The sequence below is a fragment of the Callorhinus ursinus genome, unplaced genomic scaffold (assembly GCF_003265705.2).
Source record: "Callorhinus ursinus isolate GAN/ISIS: 27379988/994484 unplaced genomic scaffold, GSC_fseal_2.0 scaffold21, whole genome shotgun sequence".
In the NCBI taxonomy this organism is placed as follows: Eukaryota; Metazoa; Chordata; class Mammalia; order Carnivora; family Otariidae; genus Callorhinus; species Callorhinus ursinus.
The window spans coordinates 7,230,659-7,245,960 of record NW_027397083.1 but is presented as its reverse complement, the minus strand read 5'-3'; the positions used below and the strand labels follow the sequence as shown (position 1 = coordinate 7,245,960).

Here is a 15,302-nt window from a genome sequence, read left to right as displayed (position 1 = left end):
CTGTTGAATAAATTAAAAATGGATTTGGACCTGCAGTTATCAGTTATGTTTAGATATAATCCCTGTTCAAATGGGGCATGAATTGTAATTAAGTACAGTTTGCTTTGCCACTGTCCTTTGTTTTCAGATTTTTAGATAAGTTTCAGTGATGTTGTTCAGTCCATCATCACCAAGTTGTGCAAGTAAAATCTTGAGACTCAGCCTCAAGTGACTGGCTTACTGCTAAATATAGAATGCTTATTGAGTTATTTCAAACTACGAATTTTCTTAGTCTAGTGAAAAAGTGTTACTATTGTCAGGTTTATTTGGCGCAGCTCCTTCTAAGTTTTGCAGACTGATCATAATTTCATTATCTTTTTGCTACTGAAACCTTTCTCTTCTAATACTTTAGTTTTATTAAACATTGCTACCAGATTTCTCTTTATTATCCAATTATTACTGATTTTTTTTTTTCCTGAACTGAGTACTGGGTGAAGGCATATGGTAGCTTTAATGTAGTGGTAAAGAGTCTAGCCTCTGAAGTCATATTTCCAGAGTGGAAGTCCCAGCCTTACTTTGGTCTATGACCTTTGACAAGTTATTTAACTGCTGTGAACTTTGGTTTCCTACTATGTAGAAGGGAGATTATAATAGGAACTACCTCATAGGATTGTTATGGTGAGTAAATGTAGAAAGAGAAGATGATCCATTTCATTATTAGTTAAAATAAATTCCAATATATTTTATGTATTTTCTTGGTTCCTGCAAATGTTCCTTATTTTGGGTTTGTCTTTCTGGAGCTAGGGAGAACCATAGGGTATCTGAGTATTAATCATATATTGAATTATATATAAATTTTTTCTTGGCTTTTCAATTGTTCCAACCTTAGGTGAGGTGACTGAGGAGGGAAGATACAGAAAGACTAAAACATGATGTTTCAGGGTTTATGATCTGGTAAGGATGAACCACTGGAGATATTTAGTTTGGCCCACTCTCTTTGCCTGCACGATGAAGCCTTCCCTCACTTCCTGGATGAGGTCAGACTCTAGGAGTAGGCTTCCGTGGCACTCTGTATTTTTTAATGACATAATTGTTTAATTCTTTTTCTTCAGTGCCTTTCTCTTCCTACAACATAGTATTTTCCATGATGCCAGAAACTGCCTTCTTCTTCCTGGTGTGTCTAGTTCCTAGTGCGTGTCTTGTACACAGGTGTATGGCAAATATTTGTTGAATGATTAAACAAGCTTTCATGTTAGAGATGAAGAAACTGAGATGCATCTCATATGTGACTTATCCCAAGTCACATGCTTTCCATTTCTAGTAAAACTACAGTTTCTAGTCACTTCCACTGTAGTGCTCTTTCTACTACATTATGAAAATGTAAGTCTAGAGAGGAGATAAACAATATCTACAGGTAACTATTACAGAGGCAGAATGTACACACACTCCAAGGGGCTATGGAAATTGAAGCAAATAAAAAGTCCCTTTGTCGGGGGTTGGCTGGTAGGTACAGGAAGGGCTTAATGAAGGAGAAGACATTTGAACTAGACATATAATGATAGGTTTTGGATGGAAAGGTATGGGAAAGAGCACTCCAGCCATAAACAGGATTTCATGTCTTTGTATGTGTCATTTTGTTTTGATATTATTAATCTCATTGTTTCAATAAATCTGTAAAATAAAGTATGTCAGCCAACTAACGATCTCATCTTATTTCAGTGAACAATGTGGGAATGTCATATGAGTATCCTGAATACTTTTTGGACGTTCCTGACTTGGACAATGTAAGTCTTTTTTTGTATGGTAAAGTAACAAAAAGAATGCATGCAAGTATTGGCAAGGCTGTGTGGCATAATGGTTCACACCGTGAGCCCTGGAGTCCAGCAGCCCGAGGTTCACACTCTGGCTCTTCTGCTTGTTCCCTGAGTTACCCTGGGCATGATCCCAACCATGTTTAGTGTCCATAAAGTAGGCAACTTCATAGGGATGTTAGAAGGACTGAATGAGAAAATATTCTAACCTCATTAGTATAGTGCCAGGTTCAATAATAACTCATTGTATTACTCTTAGTTCTATTTTTATTATATCAAAATAGCTTTGCTTTTAGTGTCAGGATTCTAAACATCGGTTTAGTGATCATAAATATGTTAATATATAGCAATATGGTTGATTCAAGTAAACCTACCAGAATGAAAGCTATATTCTTGAGGCATGCATAATTCTTTAATAAAAATTAGAAAAGCGTATCATTGAAGAAATATGTGAATTTTAAAAAACTGTTGAGAATCTCAGATTCAGTAATTTCTCCTTTCGATATTAGCAGAAAGAAAATAGCATATTTATTTTAGATTTAGTGTCTTTCGCTTCCAGATTTTCCTTAATACATCTACCTTGAATTTTGCATATTAGCATGAATTGCTGCTTTTGGTAGAAAAGTACTATAACACTGAGAGTAAAATAAAATTTGCCTCTCTACCCCGACTCCTGTCATTTTCCAGTTCTCTACTCTTTATCTGGGGAAACGTTCAGTGGTTCGCTAGATCACTTGCATATATATCTAATATGGTTACTTCTATGATGATATGTATATAAAATTATCAATATTTTCTTTTGCAGACCATCAAGAATCTGATAAATATTAATGTTCTTTCTGTTTGTAAGGTAAGCAGCTTCTTTATAAATACGTCATCCTTTTTTGGTTCATTCTGTTAAAAAGCACATGATCAGTTTGTTCACTTCAGCCAGCTCCTATTTCCATGTAAATATGTATTCCAGGTGAAGGGGGTCTATTTCCTTATGTCTTCGGGAAGTAGAAAGAGCTGAAGACCAACCAAGTGTATAATTTTGCTTTTTAACAACTGAACATATGCAAACAGTGTGGTAGGCCCTGGGACTGCACAAACTATCTTGGGCCAAAGATTGGTTTTTACAAAGTGTTCATCTACACACAGATCTTCACTGGTAAATTATTTCCATTTCGTATCCCCTGTGACCATGTAAGTGGATGAATTAAATGTTGTGGTAAAGCATTGTGCGGTAGGATGGGGCTATCAGGTAAAGAGAGTGATGTTTATTAGCCACACATAAACATTATTCTGGTTTCTAGTTGGTAGGCATGTTACTTGTATGTGCCTATAAAAGGCACCATGGCTAATAATGTGCTAAAAGGAAGAATAGGGAATAGGTAGCAAATATGAGCATCTGAGCACCACTTTTCCTTATGTTAGCAGTCACTAAGAGTAAGATACCATACCTTGATGATACATTCTAGCCTAGCAGAAAATATTACCTCAGGCAACATCAAATACTTCAAATGTGAACATATGGGAGTCCCCTTATCCACAGGGAATGTGTTCTGAGACTTCCAGTAGATGCCTGAAACCACAGATTCTACTAAACCCTATATATACTATGTTTTTTCCTATACCTATGATAAAGTTTAATTTATAAATTAGGCTCAGTAAGAGATTAACAATAATAATAAAATAGAACAATCATAACAATATACGGTAATAAAAGTTAGGTGAATGTGGTCTGTCTCTCTCAAAATATCAGATTGTACTGTACTCACCCTTCTTGTGAGATGATAAAATGCCTATGCGATGAGATGAAGCGAGGGGACAGACGCAGGCGCAGTGACCTGGTGTTAGGCTGCTACTGACCTTCTTCACGATATAGGTCACAGGGAGGATCATCCACTTCCACACTGCAGTTGACCTCTGTTGACTGTGAGTAACTTGAAACCTTGGAAAGTGAAACCACAGCTAAGGAGCCCTTGTACTGACAGAAAAGCCAAATCCATCTTCAGTAACTCTTAAATGTTCTATTTAAGGAAATCAAAAAATATCTACCTCAAAACTATTAGAATTAACCAGATAAATATAAAAAAGAACTTAATTACCAATTTTCACTTTATGGCACAGTCTTGATCTTTTTCTCTATTGTGCTCTATTGTGACTGTTTAAAGAAAAATTCTCCTTATGTCTTCATGTCCTGAGAAATCGTATCTATTACATGCTTGATTTCAAGTGCAAGGACCCTGAAATCTTATGCCTTGTCCAACTTTTCATGTATGGCTGTGCCTCTCCCTGAGTAATATATATGTTGCTTTTCAGGTGCTTAGTTAATTCAATTTTTATGTGGTTTTGTACAGTTTTAGCACTATGGTGGTCCACACAAATCAGCTACCAGAACAAAAGCTTCATTGTGGCTGTATGCATACCAAGTAACATTTGGTAGCTTGCTACTTAAAAGGCACCTCATCTGAACTATATTGTAATATGACAAATAATTTTATAAAAGAAATAATCGCAGTATCTTTTCCATTGTTGTTTTTAACCAGGGTTTGTACTACCATAAGATTTAGTTTAAGTGAGGTAAACTACCAACAAGAGGAGCTTTGAGTAGATTTGGAGCAAGACCCCCACACAAAATGGATGCTTTTAAAACATGGTTGATATGAATATATTTGTATAGTTTTAAAGGTATTTCCCTTGGCACACCTGTATAAATGTTAACATTCTTCAATAATCTGTGTGAGGTTTCAAGTTAATTAAGTCAGTCTACAAATTTACTAGTTGCATGGCCTTGAACAAATTACTTGCCCTCTGTGCTTCAGGTTTTCATCTGTAAATTGAGGGTGTTAATCTCTTTACCTCACAGAGTTGTTTTGGGAATTGAACAAGGTAATATGGGCAAATCACTTAGAAGAGGACACAAATCATAGTAAGGGCCCTAAAGAACGTTACTAAAGATTTTTCGTAAAAATGTGAGTTGTTTTTTTTTTCTTCTTTTTTTAGCAAGCAAAGTTTTTTGATCAAAATTAACATTCTGGTCTATAATTTGTTTTGTGGTTTTGCCTTTTGAAATGGCTGATGTGTACTATTGTTTTGATAATCTTTTCTGGTACATCTGGCCAAATGCCTAAAAATAATGGGTGTTAAAACAATGTACATTATTTCATAATATATTTTAATGAGTTAATGATAAAAACTATGTTTAAAGTGTTTAAATTTGATTTTATAGAAGTGTTGATATTAGCTACAAATTTAGTCTTCTTATAAATTTAACTCCTCTGTCAGATAAGCTGTGTCACGTTTTTACTCTAGGTATGTTAGTATTTTCTCCTGTAATGTCCTGCTTGTCAGTACTTACATTTTTTTTAAAGATTTTATTTATTTGAGAGAGAGAAAATGAAAGACAGAGAGCATGAGAGGGAGGAGGATCAGAGGGAGAAGCAGACTCCCTGCTGAGCGGGGGGCCCGATGCGGGGCTCAATGCGGGACTCGATCTCGGGACTCCAGGATCGTTGCTTAACCAACTGAGCCACCCAGGTGCCCCAGTACTTACATGTTTGTATACCTTTATAATGTAAAAGCCTGGCCTCCTCTGTCTCCCAAAGCATGTGTTTTTTGGCTGGCAGTCTACAGAATACTAATGATAAAAGGCCAGGGTCTTGACCTTGACCTGTGAGAACCAGTCGGCTTGCTGTGCTCCTCGGCTACACACAGCATCCTCCAGGCCTCTGAGCACAGAGCAGGATGTGCTGGTGGCGCTCACCTCATGTCCCTGCTTGAAGAAGAGTAGTGCAGGGAGGCATTGCAGATAAAGCGGTACAGATCCAACAGCGCTGCAGGTACCCTTCGGGTTCTCAAAAACAACAGGGAGATAAGAATGAGGCACCAATCCTAAGATCTTGACAGATGGCAAAATGCTTCTCCCACTTCTTCATTCTTCCTCTTCCGTTTTCTCTTTTCATGTTGGCGTATGTATTTGTTCCCATGCAATGAGGTGGGGGGGACGCATGCTGACTGATTAAACGTGTCTCATCATTTCATACTGTGAACCGTATTGGTGGGAAGTGTCACCTCTAGGGGAGCTGGATATATAGGCTTCACATTTTTGTATGTAAGCCCGATATTTGCACATCAAGTCCCATTTACAAAGCACTAAGGGAGTTTGCTATTTAAAACACTTCTACATCAAGCTGAATAATCATCCTTTAATTTATCTTTAGTGTAAACATGCGTTTTCCTGTACCTTTGTGATGTGCACTTTTAGTGGAAAAACAGTTCAAAACTCTTGCTTGATTCATCGTGGAACTAAGAACATCTAGAGGACAGCCAGGTGGTCTTGGTTGGGCTGTAGACAGGATCCGTGGGGTTGGCATCTCGGTCCCACAGTTGACCAGTGAGTGTTGAGGGGTGAGAATGTTTGATTCAAGCAGTGGGAGGCAAGGGCTGTGCAGTGGATGACCAACCAGCTGCCAAAAAGGTGAGTGAGGAGACACGTGTGTAAGAGCTTGGGTGCTGGGTTCAGGAGGATGGAGAGCCCTGGGAAGCCTTAGAGCAGAAATAAGGTGTGATCTGATGTACATTTTAGAAAGGTGGGTGTAGTGACAGAGTGACATGGTGTGTGTGTTTCGTGGTCTCTGTGTTTATTTTCATTGTACTGAAAAAAGGGCGTTCACCTTGATAAGGTTTTCTGCATGAGGCTCCCAGGTTTAGTGTCCTTCAGTCCTGCTGCCATGTGTCCTCTGGTGTATTTTGATGAATTGTGCTTCAGTTGACTGTGTTATGTTGCCAGGGCTGGGGCTCCATTTTCTGTAGAAATGTAACTTCTGTTGGGAGCCCTGGGGTAACTTAAAAGAAGATGAAAATTGGTCTGGCTCTAGGATCTTCGAAGATTTTATGGTGACTGGACATCAGGAGAACTAGGGCATGGGTATCTGCTGCCTAATGTCATAACACGCATATTGCAAAAGGTTTATACAAGAAAGAAAACAGCCTCTTATCATGAGTGCTGGCCCAAGTTTTATTTCCTCACCAAACCACACAATAGGGGCCGGCTGGTCGAGAAGCATTCCAGGAAAGATCAGAGAAATCAGTGCACCCTTGTGACCTTGGGCTTGTTCCCCTAATTTGGAGATGTTTGCCGGGGAAGGCCCCAGCTTCTTGTTGGAGGTCCTGTGCCACTTTACGAGCATTGAATGACCTGGATCCTTCAGGTCCAGGATTATGGCTTGGTCCATGTGTTCCTGTATTAGGAGGTCAGATGATTATAAAAAGTCCCATAAGTTCTACATTCCTCAGAGGAATAATAAAAGTGAAATATCCTGATCAGAGAAATTATAGGTCATCACCAGATGAAGTGGTGGTAAGTGGTCCAGAAGAGTATTGGGGAAGAAATAGTTTTGACTATAGACCCTTGATGTGTCATCATACAGTCCAGCTCGGCTTTCCCAGGCCATTGTCTGAGACTTGCTTAATGAGGCTTTCCCTTAATCAGACATAAAGCTGTTAGTCAAAGTAACCCCAGCGGTATTTAGAAGCCTTGTTGCTTGCCTTACAGTTTTGCTCTCAAATCCTTCAGGGCTAAGTTTCGTCTCGTTCTTGTGCTCTGCTGAGCAGTTAAGTGCCAACGTGAGAAGAGGGGTAGTGTGGAAGTTCTCTACAGTTGACCAGTAGGGCAGGTGGATCAGCCATCAACTGGAAGAGAGATCCTACTAGCCAGGGCTTTTTTTCTTGTGATTTCAGATGCTCTGTGACTAAAATCTGAAGTAAGTCTTATTTCTCCTCAAGAACAGTGACCTTCAGACCAGAAATGGTGGTGTTTAGAGATAATTAAGCCTCCAGATATTGACCCAGACTCCTCTAAAATAGCTGTGGTTTTATGCCTGGAGGGCTTTCCATCTCAGAATACTGAGAATTTGCAAAGGAAATTATTGTACAATTATTGATTACTATGGGAGAAGAAGTGGGAAATGGGAGAAGTCCCACAACCCCAGAGGCAGGTAAACAAATACAAGTCTGGTTTCAGACAGGCAGGACATTGAGCTCCACACCACTTCAAAGAAAGACATGTTCTAAAACTGATCTTGCTTGCATTGTTTGTTTCGGATTTGAGATTACTTATTTAAACATCTGCCAAATTTGGAGTTGCCTTCCTCCTCTAGGCCCGATGGTTCTTAGGTTCCTTTAATGACAGTTGTAGGACCTCAAGATAACATAGACTCTTCACTCCTTTTCAGATGAACACTACCCAAGCAATACCACCTAAACTCCCTGTAGTTTTTTTTTTAACTTATATTGTTATGTTAATCACCATACATTACATCATTAGTTTTGGATGTAGTGTTCCATGATCTCCCTGTAGTTCTTATCTAAGGGTGGGAAAACCATTATTCCCTCTGATGGTACTGGAACTTGAAGCTGCCACTGGTATCGGTGAAGGTGGATGATTGGTAGTGGCCCTGCCTATACCTGAATCCCTCAGGAAATGTGCAGGCTACCATTCTGACAAAATGGAGAGGACATTCCAGCATTCTTTATTACCTCTTTTAGAGCAAGGAAGGAAGTGAGTGGGGGTGTGACCCAAGGTAAAATTTATTAACAACCTCCACTTATAGTGCAGTACACTGGTTTTGTTTGTTTTATTTGGGGTTGGGGAGGAGTCTTAAACAAGGGATCAGAATTTAGTTTTTCCTTCGTTAGATGTTCAACCAAAGTGGGGGCTTGAAACCACGTCTTATGAGGATTGGCCGAAAGAACCAGAGATATTTAGCGTGGAGACAGGAAGCATGACATCACACAGAGACACATAGACACACATATCTCCCAATCAAGGCCAATTAGTTCTCCCTCCTTAGTATTCTGCAAGTCAACTCACTTCTTTTCATGCCCTGTGATTCCTTCCAAATTTGAAGCCCCTAAATTTTTCAGAGGGAACTGCTGGAACAGCCTAACCAGCCTTTTTACAGCACCTTGTCTCCCTCCAGTCCAGTCTCCGTCCCCCAACCGAAGTGTTATTTTACATTAGGTCACGTCACTTTCCTGGAAGATCCTTCAAGGACCTCTTGTCCTCAAGTCCCGACTCCTTGATGTGACCTATAGGGAAAGACCTACCTGACGTGGCTGCTACCCACCTCTCCAGTTTCCTCTCAGGTCTGTGTCCCTCTACTTCTCTGCATTCGAGTCACGGCCCCGTCACTCTCTTGAACCTCGCATTCCCTCAGGCAGCTCGCTCTCCGTGGAAGCTCCCCCGTCTCCCACTTGACTCATGCTACTCATCCTTCAGTTCTCAACTAACAGTGTTCTGTCCTTGGGGGCCGGTGGGGAGCCTTCCAGAGTCGACCAGGTCTCTCAGCCACGGAGCTTCGTCACGCACGGCACGTCTTTCCTTCACTCAGCAGTTCATTCTCAGTGTAGTGCCTCTCTACCGGTTGTAAGCCCCGTGAGTGCTGGTACCGCATTCTTTTTGTTCTCTGCCGTTCCCTAGCCCTGGGCCTCACCTATGGCAGGTATACAGCAAATGATTTTTGTTTTCGTTTTGTTTTTATATTTTATTTATTTATTCACGAGAAAGAGAGAGAGGCAGAGACAGAAGGAGAAGCAGGCTCCCCACTGAGCAGGGAGCCCCATGCGGGGCTGGATCCCAGGACCCTGGGATCACAGCCTGAGCTGAAGGCGGACACTTAACCAACTGAGCCACCCAAGTGCCCCCAACAGATGCTTTTGAATAAATAAATGAACTAATTACAAAACTGAAAATCCTCATTCTTTGGGAATAAGGAACCCACTTACTGTATGTGGCCCTAAAAGGCTGAATTAAATCCATCGTTGATATTTACAGTCAAGTAAATTGTGAGAACTTCGTGGTCTTTGGATCTGCCAGAAGTGGAATGGGCCAAAGGTGAGTTCCCCTTCTGATTCTAGGCCAGAGGTTGCAAACCAATAGTCTGGCTTGCATGTGCCCTACCAACGTATTTCAGTTGGTTCAGGCAGTGTTTTCAGAATTGGGGTATTCCACACCCAACGTCTAGCTTCTCCTGGGGAAGATCTGAAAATGAGGAAACGCGGACCTAACTGCTGCATGCCAGTAAGTGGGCAGGGCAGAGGAGCGAGCAGGTGAGTCTGCTGAGTAAAGAGGCCTGCCCTCTCCAGCTCACTGCAGTCCCACTCACCCCTGCGGTCAGGTCCACTGTGCTCCTTTATGTCACCTACCCAGTCCTGTCAGGCATTTGAGTGTGAATTCCCCTGTGCGGGTAACTCCAGGTATTCAGTGTACTCAAACTGAATAACTGCTTGATGGAGTTGAAGGATTAGAATGGTTTTAACTAAATCAGTCTCTTCCGTCCCTATGATTATCTGAAATCAAAGCACTTAGAGTGCTTTGCATGCTTTCGAAAAGCTATTTTTTTCCTGCTCCTGCCACTATGTGTTCATCGTATGTGGCTCAGCCAGAAGTGTGTAATGCTATGCCCGGCCCATGGCATAGATAATAAATGTTTGGATGGATGAAAAGCCCAGGAGAAGCATTGGTTTCCTTTTTCTTACTGGCATTTGCCTTTGGCATGTGATACGGTACCAGTAGAGGGAGCCCTCTAATAATTTGGAAATCTAGAAGACTCTGTTCATCCTTCTAATTGTATTTAATTTAGGGATTATGCTAAGAAATGTATTCCTCCCTGCTGCCGCAAGAATTTAAGTTAACAACACTGGGAAGTTAATAAATTGTGGGAAGGGAGAGTATGACCTTCAACCCTGGCCCCCACCTGAGGCTTTTCTAGATGAAGACGTTCCAAGTTAGTCTCTAGAGTCTTTTAATCCATTTTGAAAGCCGCTATCATTATGCTCCTAAAAATTTCCAAATAATTGGGTACATTTAGCCCTTAGGGTCTCATAGTAACAGGGCTGCCTCAGGCATAACTACAAAATGATGGGTTTGCCAGACGGCATAACAACCACTCTGCATAGCTTTCATCTGTGAAAAAACGAGTGAGTGGTTGTAGATTGGTTCTGAGGTTCTTCCCAGCTCAAAGCAAAGCTAGTTTATAGGAGAAATGCCTTATATATGGGTGAAAATGTAAAAATCTCTTTGAGAATTTTAGAAATTATTTTCTCCTCCTAAAACCTGTCACTTTTTGAGAAGTCAGCTTATTTGGGGGGAAAATTTATTAAGTAATGGAAACTCTTAGCATATCATAATATTGCTAAACTTGGAAAGCGGTGTACGGTGGTATATGTGTTTTTTAATTTTTGTTTAGAGTTATAGATTATGGCTTTAGATTCATTATTATCCATTGGCATGCAGTCCTCTCTGTTCTGGAAAGTTCTTTTACTTTTCTTCAGTTCAATTATTTTAACATATATCAAAGCAATTTATTACAAAAGGAAAAACTTTGTTTTTTATGGTATGGGGTTGAATTTCAGATTAAGTAAAATGGGGGGAGGCAATGGTAAGGAGGGCTCTTAACTTCCACATACTTAAAACATTATTAAAGAGGAAAATGAAATAATACTTGGAGATCTCAGTGCACTCGAAAATTTTTACCTAATTAAGCTTTTTACCCCCCACACAGTAAGTACTCCTTTAGCCATACAGGTGACATTCTAAGAATTCCTAAGGATGTTGTATTCTCAGTACCACGGAGCTCAAATTACACAGTTTCTAAAGGAAATGTGTGCGGTGCCATTCCAGCATGACTTCCAATGAGTCACCCTCTAATTTCTCCCAAACAGGCATGGTGTAACATCATTGTTATTTTATGTAATTCTTTTCACTACCAGACTATGATTTTTCAAATTATTGTTAATGATTCCAACTGAAAGCTTATTTAAGGCATTTGTATCTATTTCCTTCTAATTCGTATGAGTTCATGTTTCAGTTGCTTGAATTCAGATCCTGTTTACTCCACGCAGGTTTCTCTGGGCTAGAAGGCAGGGCAGATGTGGACAAAGAGATGATTTGTGATGACCTAATTATTTATATGAATAGCCTGGATTCTTGGGGCTTTGCCCAGATCTAGGGTTAAGTTGTTACACTTTAAATTCTATTTATATATAATGGTGATGTAGGTGACAGTATTTGTTTCCTTATTGTACTAAGTGACCTTGAATTTTAATCTTTCCATTTGGGTTTTTGTTTGTCTTCTTGAGCATAATACAGTACTGTTTTCTTTGTCCTATTCTTTACAGAAACTGACCAAATGCCAGAGGTTATGTGATACAAAAATAATTTGCTTATAAAAATAAATCACTTGCATGTAAAACAATTTGCATAATTTGTGTAATTTGCTTGGACAAGTTTTCATAATAAACTAAAATGCAGGGAAGCCTAAATTGGCTTTTGGGTATAAAATAAAATTCCTTCTATGAGCTCTTGACTACTGATATCAGAGAAGTAAAAGAGAAAAAAAAATTATTCATGTTAATTTCTTTTAGAAATAACATTATTTGTAGGGGCTTTTCTAATTACAAAAACAGTGCAAATAATTGCCCCAAAAATGTGAGAAATATTTAAGAATACTAAGATGGTTACATTTTAATATAACATTTTCAGAGATTTTTTTTTTTTAGGCCAGCCAGTGCATTTTTAAGTCTGGTATCTCAGCTAAATGATCTAATAATACTGATTTTATTTTTTTTTTTTAATGAGCTAAATCAGCCTCTTATTTATTTTCCAGCCAGAATATATACAGCTGTGGTAATAAATACCAGTAAATACTTCACTCTTGAAATTGAATATGTGGTATCCCCAGAAAGAATTCCAAATTGAGCTGTTATTGCTAAAGACTTTCACTTATTTTGGTATATTTGTATACGCTATGGCCAGCTTGCATACAAAGTGATGCAATATATAGGTGCAATATAATATTATATTGACCTTTCTCCCTTTGGTTTTAGGCTTCTGGAACTTTTTTGTGGTGAGGATTGTGTCACTAAAAATATAAGTAGGAAATACTTGTTTTTTTCTGTAAAGATTTGAAGCTCTCGTTGGAGAGAGACTACTGCAGCAACTTTTATCACTTTTTAGGAAAGAATTAAATTCAAAGTGTTTGCTGTACACTTTTGGAAACAACTTCAACACGGAAGAAAACAAGTCTAGAAATCATGCTTACTGCTACTTTTCTAATATTCTTAGCCACTGAACTTACAAGTTATGGTAACCTTATTTTAGCAGTATCTTAAGAGGAGCAAAAAATTTCCTGGTACAGCAATTATCACCTGCGGATGGCCTAAAATTAGCATATTGAGTTAACTCCAGAAACAGCTTGTGAGCTGTGAAATGGAGTTCAGATAGATAGTGAAATTTCACAGAAACGCTTGGTATATGGTATAAATAACCAGATATGAAGATACCAGTCGATGCATACAAAGTAAAATGAAACTAATAGCTTAGTTAAAATATCCTATGTAAAACTTGATGTCAAAGAGAATTTAATTTGATGTGAACATAGTGAAGCCTCTGCATATGCATAGAATTTTTTTTTGCTTATGCATAGAATTTTAAGAATTATTTGTATATACATACACAAACAAAGAAGGCTTGAAGCCGAATTTATGATGACTTATAATCTGATTGGGAGAAAAGAGAATTTAAGTATAGATGAAGATGTTAATCAGGTTTATAAAAGCATGCAGATTTCAAGTTAACTTTTCTCAGGCTTTTCAGTGTTATTATTTGACAGATCAAAGAAGATGTTCCATTCTTTGGCAAGGAGAAATAGTTTAGAGCCAGAATTTAAAAGGAGAAGCAAATGAACAATGCAAAAGAATTTAAAGTTTTCATGAGAGGACTTGATGGATTATTTGGTCATTGGGCATCTGGCAAGTATTTCTGGCCCTTTAATAGCTAGGCATCAAAGACACTGCTTCTTCCTCTTTGTGTTAAGTTACTTAAACTTCTTGAGTTGTTGTTTTTTTAAAGATTATTTAAGAGAGCAAGAGCGAGTGGGGGAGCATGCGTGTGCAAGAAGGGGGAGGAGCAGAGGGAGAGGGAGAAGCAGACTCCACGCTGAGTGTGGAGCCTGGCATGGGGCTCGATGCCACAAGCGTGAGATCATGACCTGAGCCAAAATTAAGAGTTAGACGTTCAGTTGACTGAGCCACCCAGGTGCCCCTAAACTTGAGTGTTAATTCATATGCATAAAGGATAAATTTTGGTGCTGCTTCGGTAGCACATATACTAAAATCGGAATGATAATGGAGAGTAGCATGGCCCATATGCAAAGATGACCCAGAAATGCATGCAGCTTTCCATAATTTTGATGTTAGCTTATTGTGGTAATCCTTTTGCGGTATATACATACATCATATTATTATGCTGCACAGCTTAAACTAACACAATGTTATATGTCACTTATATCTTACTTAAACTGGGAGGGGAAGGATATATTTTGAACATGTCCATACATCGAAGACCATCCAGAAAATATTTAATGTTTAGCTATAAGTAAGATTCTATTTTATGGGGTTTTATTTTGTCTCTGATCGTGGATAATTTTTTGCCATTCAGAAAGGAAACATTTAATGTATGACATGCACACAGTGTAAGGGAAAAAATAGCTCCCATGCATGCATTTATATTTCTTCAATATCCCAGCTAAAGTGATATTTCTTACTGGATTATATTTAGGAGTATAAATTTACGTCTTGGAAAAAAATCTGAATTGAACTTTACAACTCTGCACAACTGTTAATAATAGTCATATAGTTCTGAGATCCCTGATCAGAATAAAAGAATCCATCAACAGATTTTGTAGACTTTCCTGGGAGTTTTCCAGGTTGATCGCTGCCTACAAATCCCATCGTTTCTTTCCTTTTGTGTAAGAGGGCCAAACAGTCAGTGGCTACCCCAGTGAACTGAAGAGTTAGCTACCCTTCAGTTAATGAGTCTCATTTCCTGGTATAGATGCATGCACACACACGCGCGTGCATGCGCGCGTACAGGCACACATCCCTGCCATTGGGCAAGAACATGTTTATCATCAGTCTTTTTACCCTGTTTCTGGTGGTCTCAGGACTTGGAGGACTGAATGATCACTTCTCTCCATGGAGTGCTTGGGGACCTCTTACATTAGCTAACCATTATGGTCCCCTGAGGAAATTTGCTAAATAAAAAATGTTTTCAGATTTTGCTAGGAATGCATATAATATATCCTTACAATAAAATACTCTACAACAGTTAATATGCCTGAAGTACGTCTGTTTGTGCTAGCATGGGAAACTGCCCGTGATGTATGATCCGCAGATTGCATGACATATGTAACAGGATGCACATGAATTTCTATATAAGCTCCGTTCAATAAAAGGTTTTTGTAAGTGCATCACTTCTATGGCATACATTGTAGTTTCTTGCAGCTGTTTGCCTTTTTGTGTTCTATTCCTTCTACTAGAATATTTTTTCCGCCTGATGAATTCCTGTTTATTCTCTCAGAACTTAACTGAAATATAATCTGTGAAGCTCTAGACCTGACTCCCCAGACATAACTAGTTTTTCTCCGAAGTATTAGTGCCCTCTGTTCTTACCTCTATTGTACCACT

The 15,302-nt window shown here is 39.0% G+C and overlaps 1 protein-coding gene and 1 non-coding gene across 2 annotated transcripts in view; both read left to right on the top strand.

Moving 5' to 3' along the window:
• The window catches only part of HSD17B12 (hydroxysteroid 17-beta dehydrogenase 12), a 171,573-nt gene that overhangs the window by 125,983 nt on the left and 30,288 nt on the right, over positions 1–15,302 (top strand). Inside the window, exons 5-6 of the mRNA XM_025878361.2 lie at positions 1,699–1,763; positions 2,596–2,640. Of these exons, the coding sequence (XP_025734146.1) occupies positions 1,699–1,763; positions 2,596–2,640 (110 nt within the window). The remainder of the gene's footprint in view (positions 1–1,698; positions 1,764–2,595; positions 2,641–15,302) is intronic.
• Positions 13,922–14,025, top strand: LOC112829848 (U6 spliceosomal RNA). The gene has a single exon (XR_003209764.1). It is a non-coding gene; the product is annotated as a U6 spliceosomal RNA (small nuclear RNA).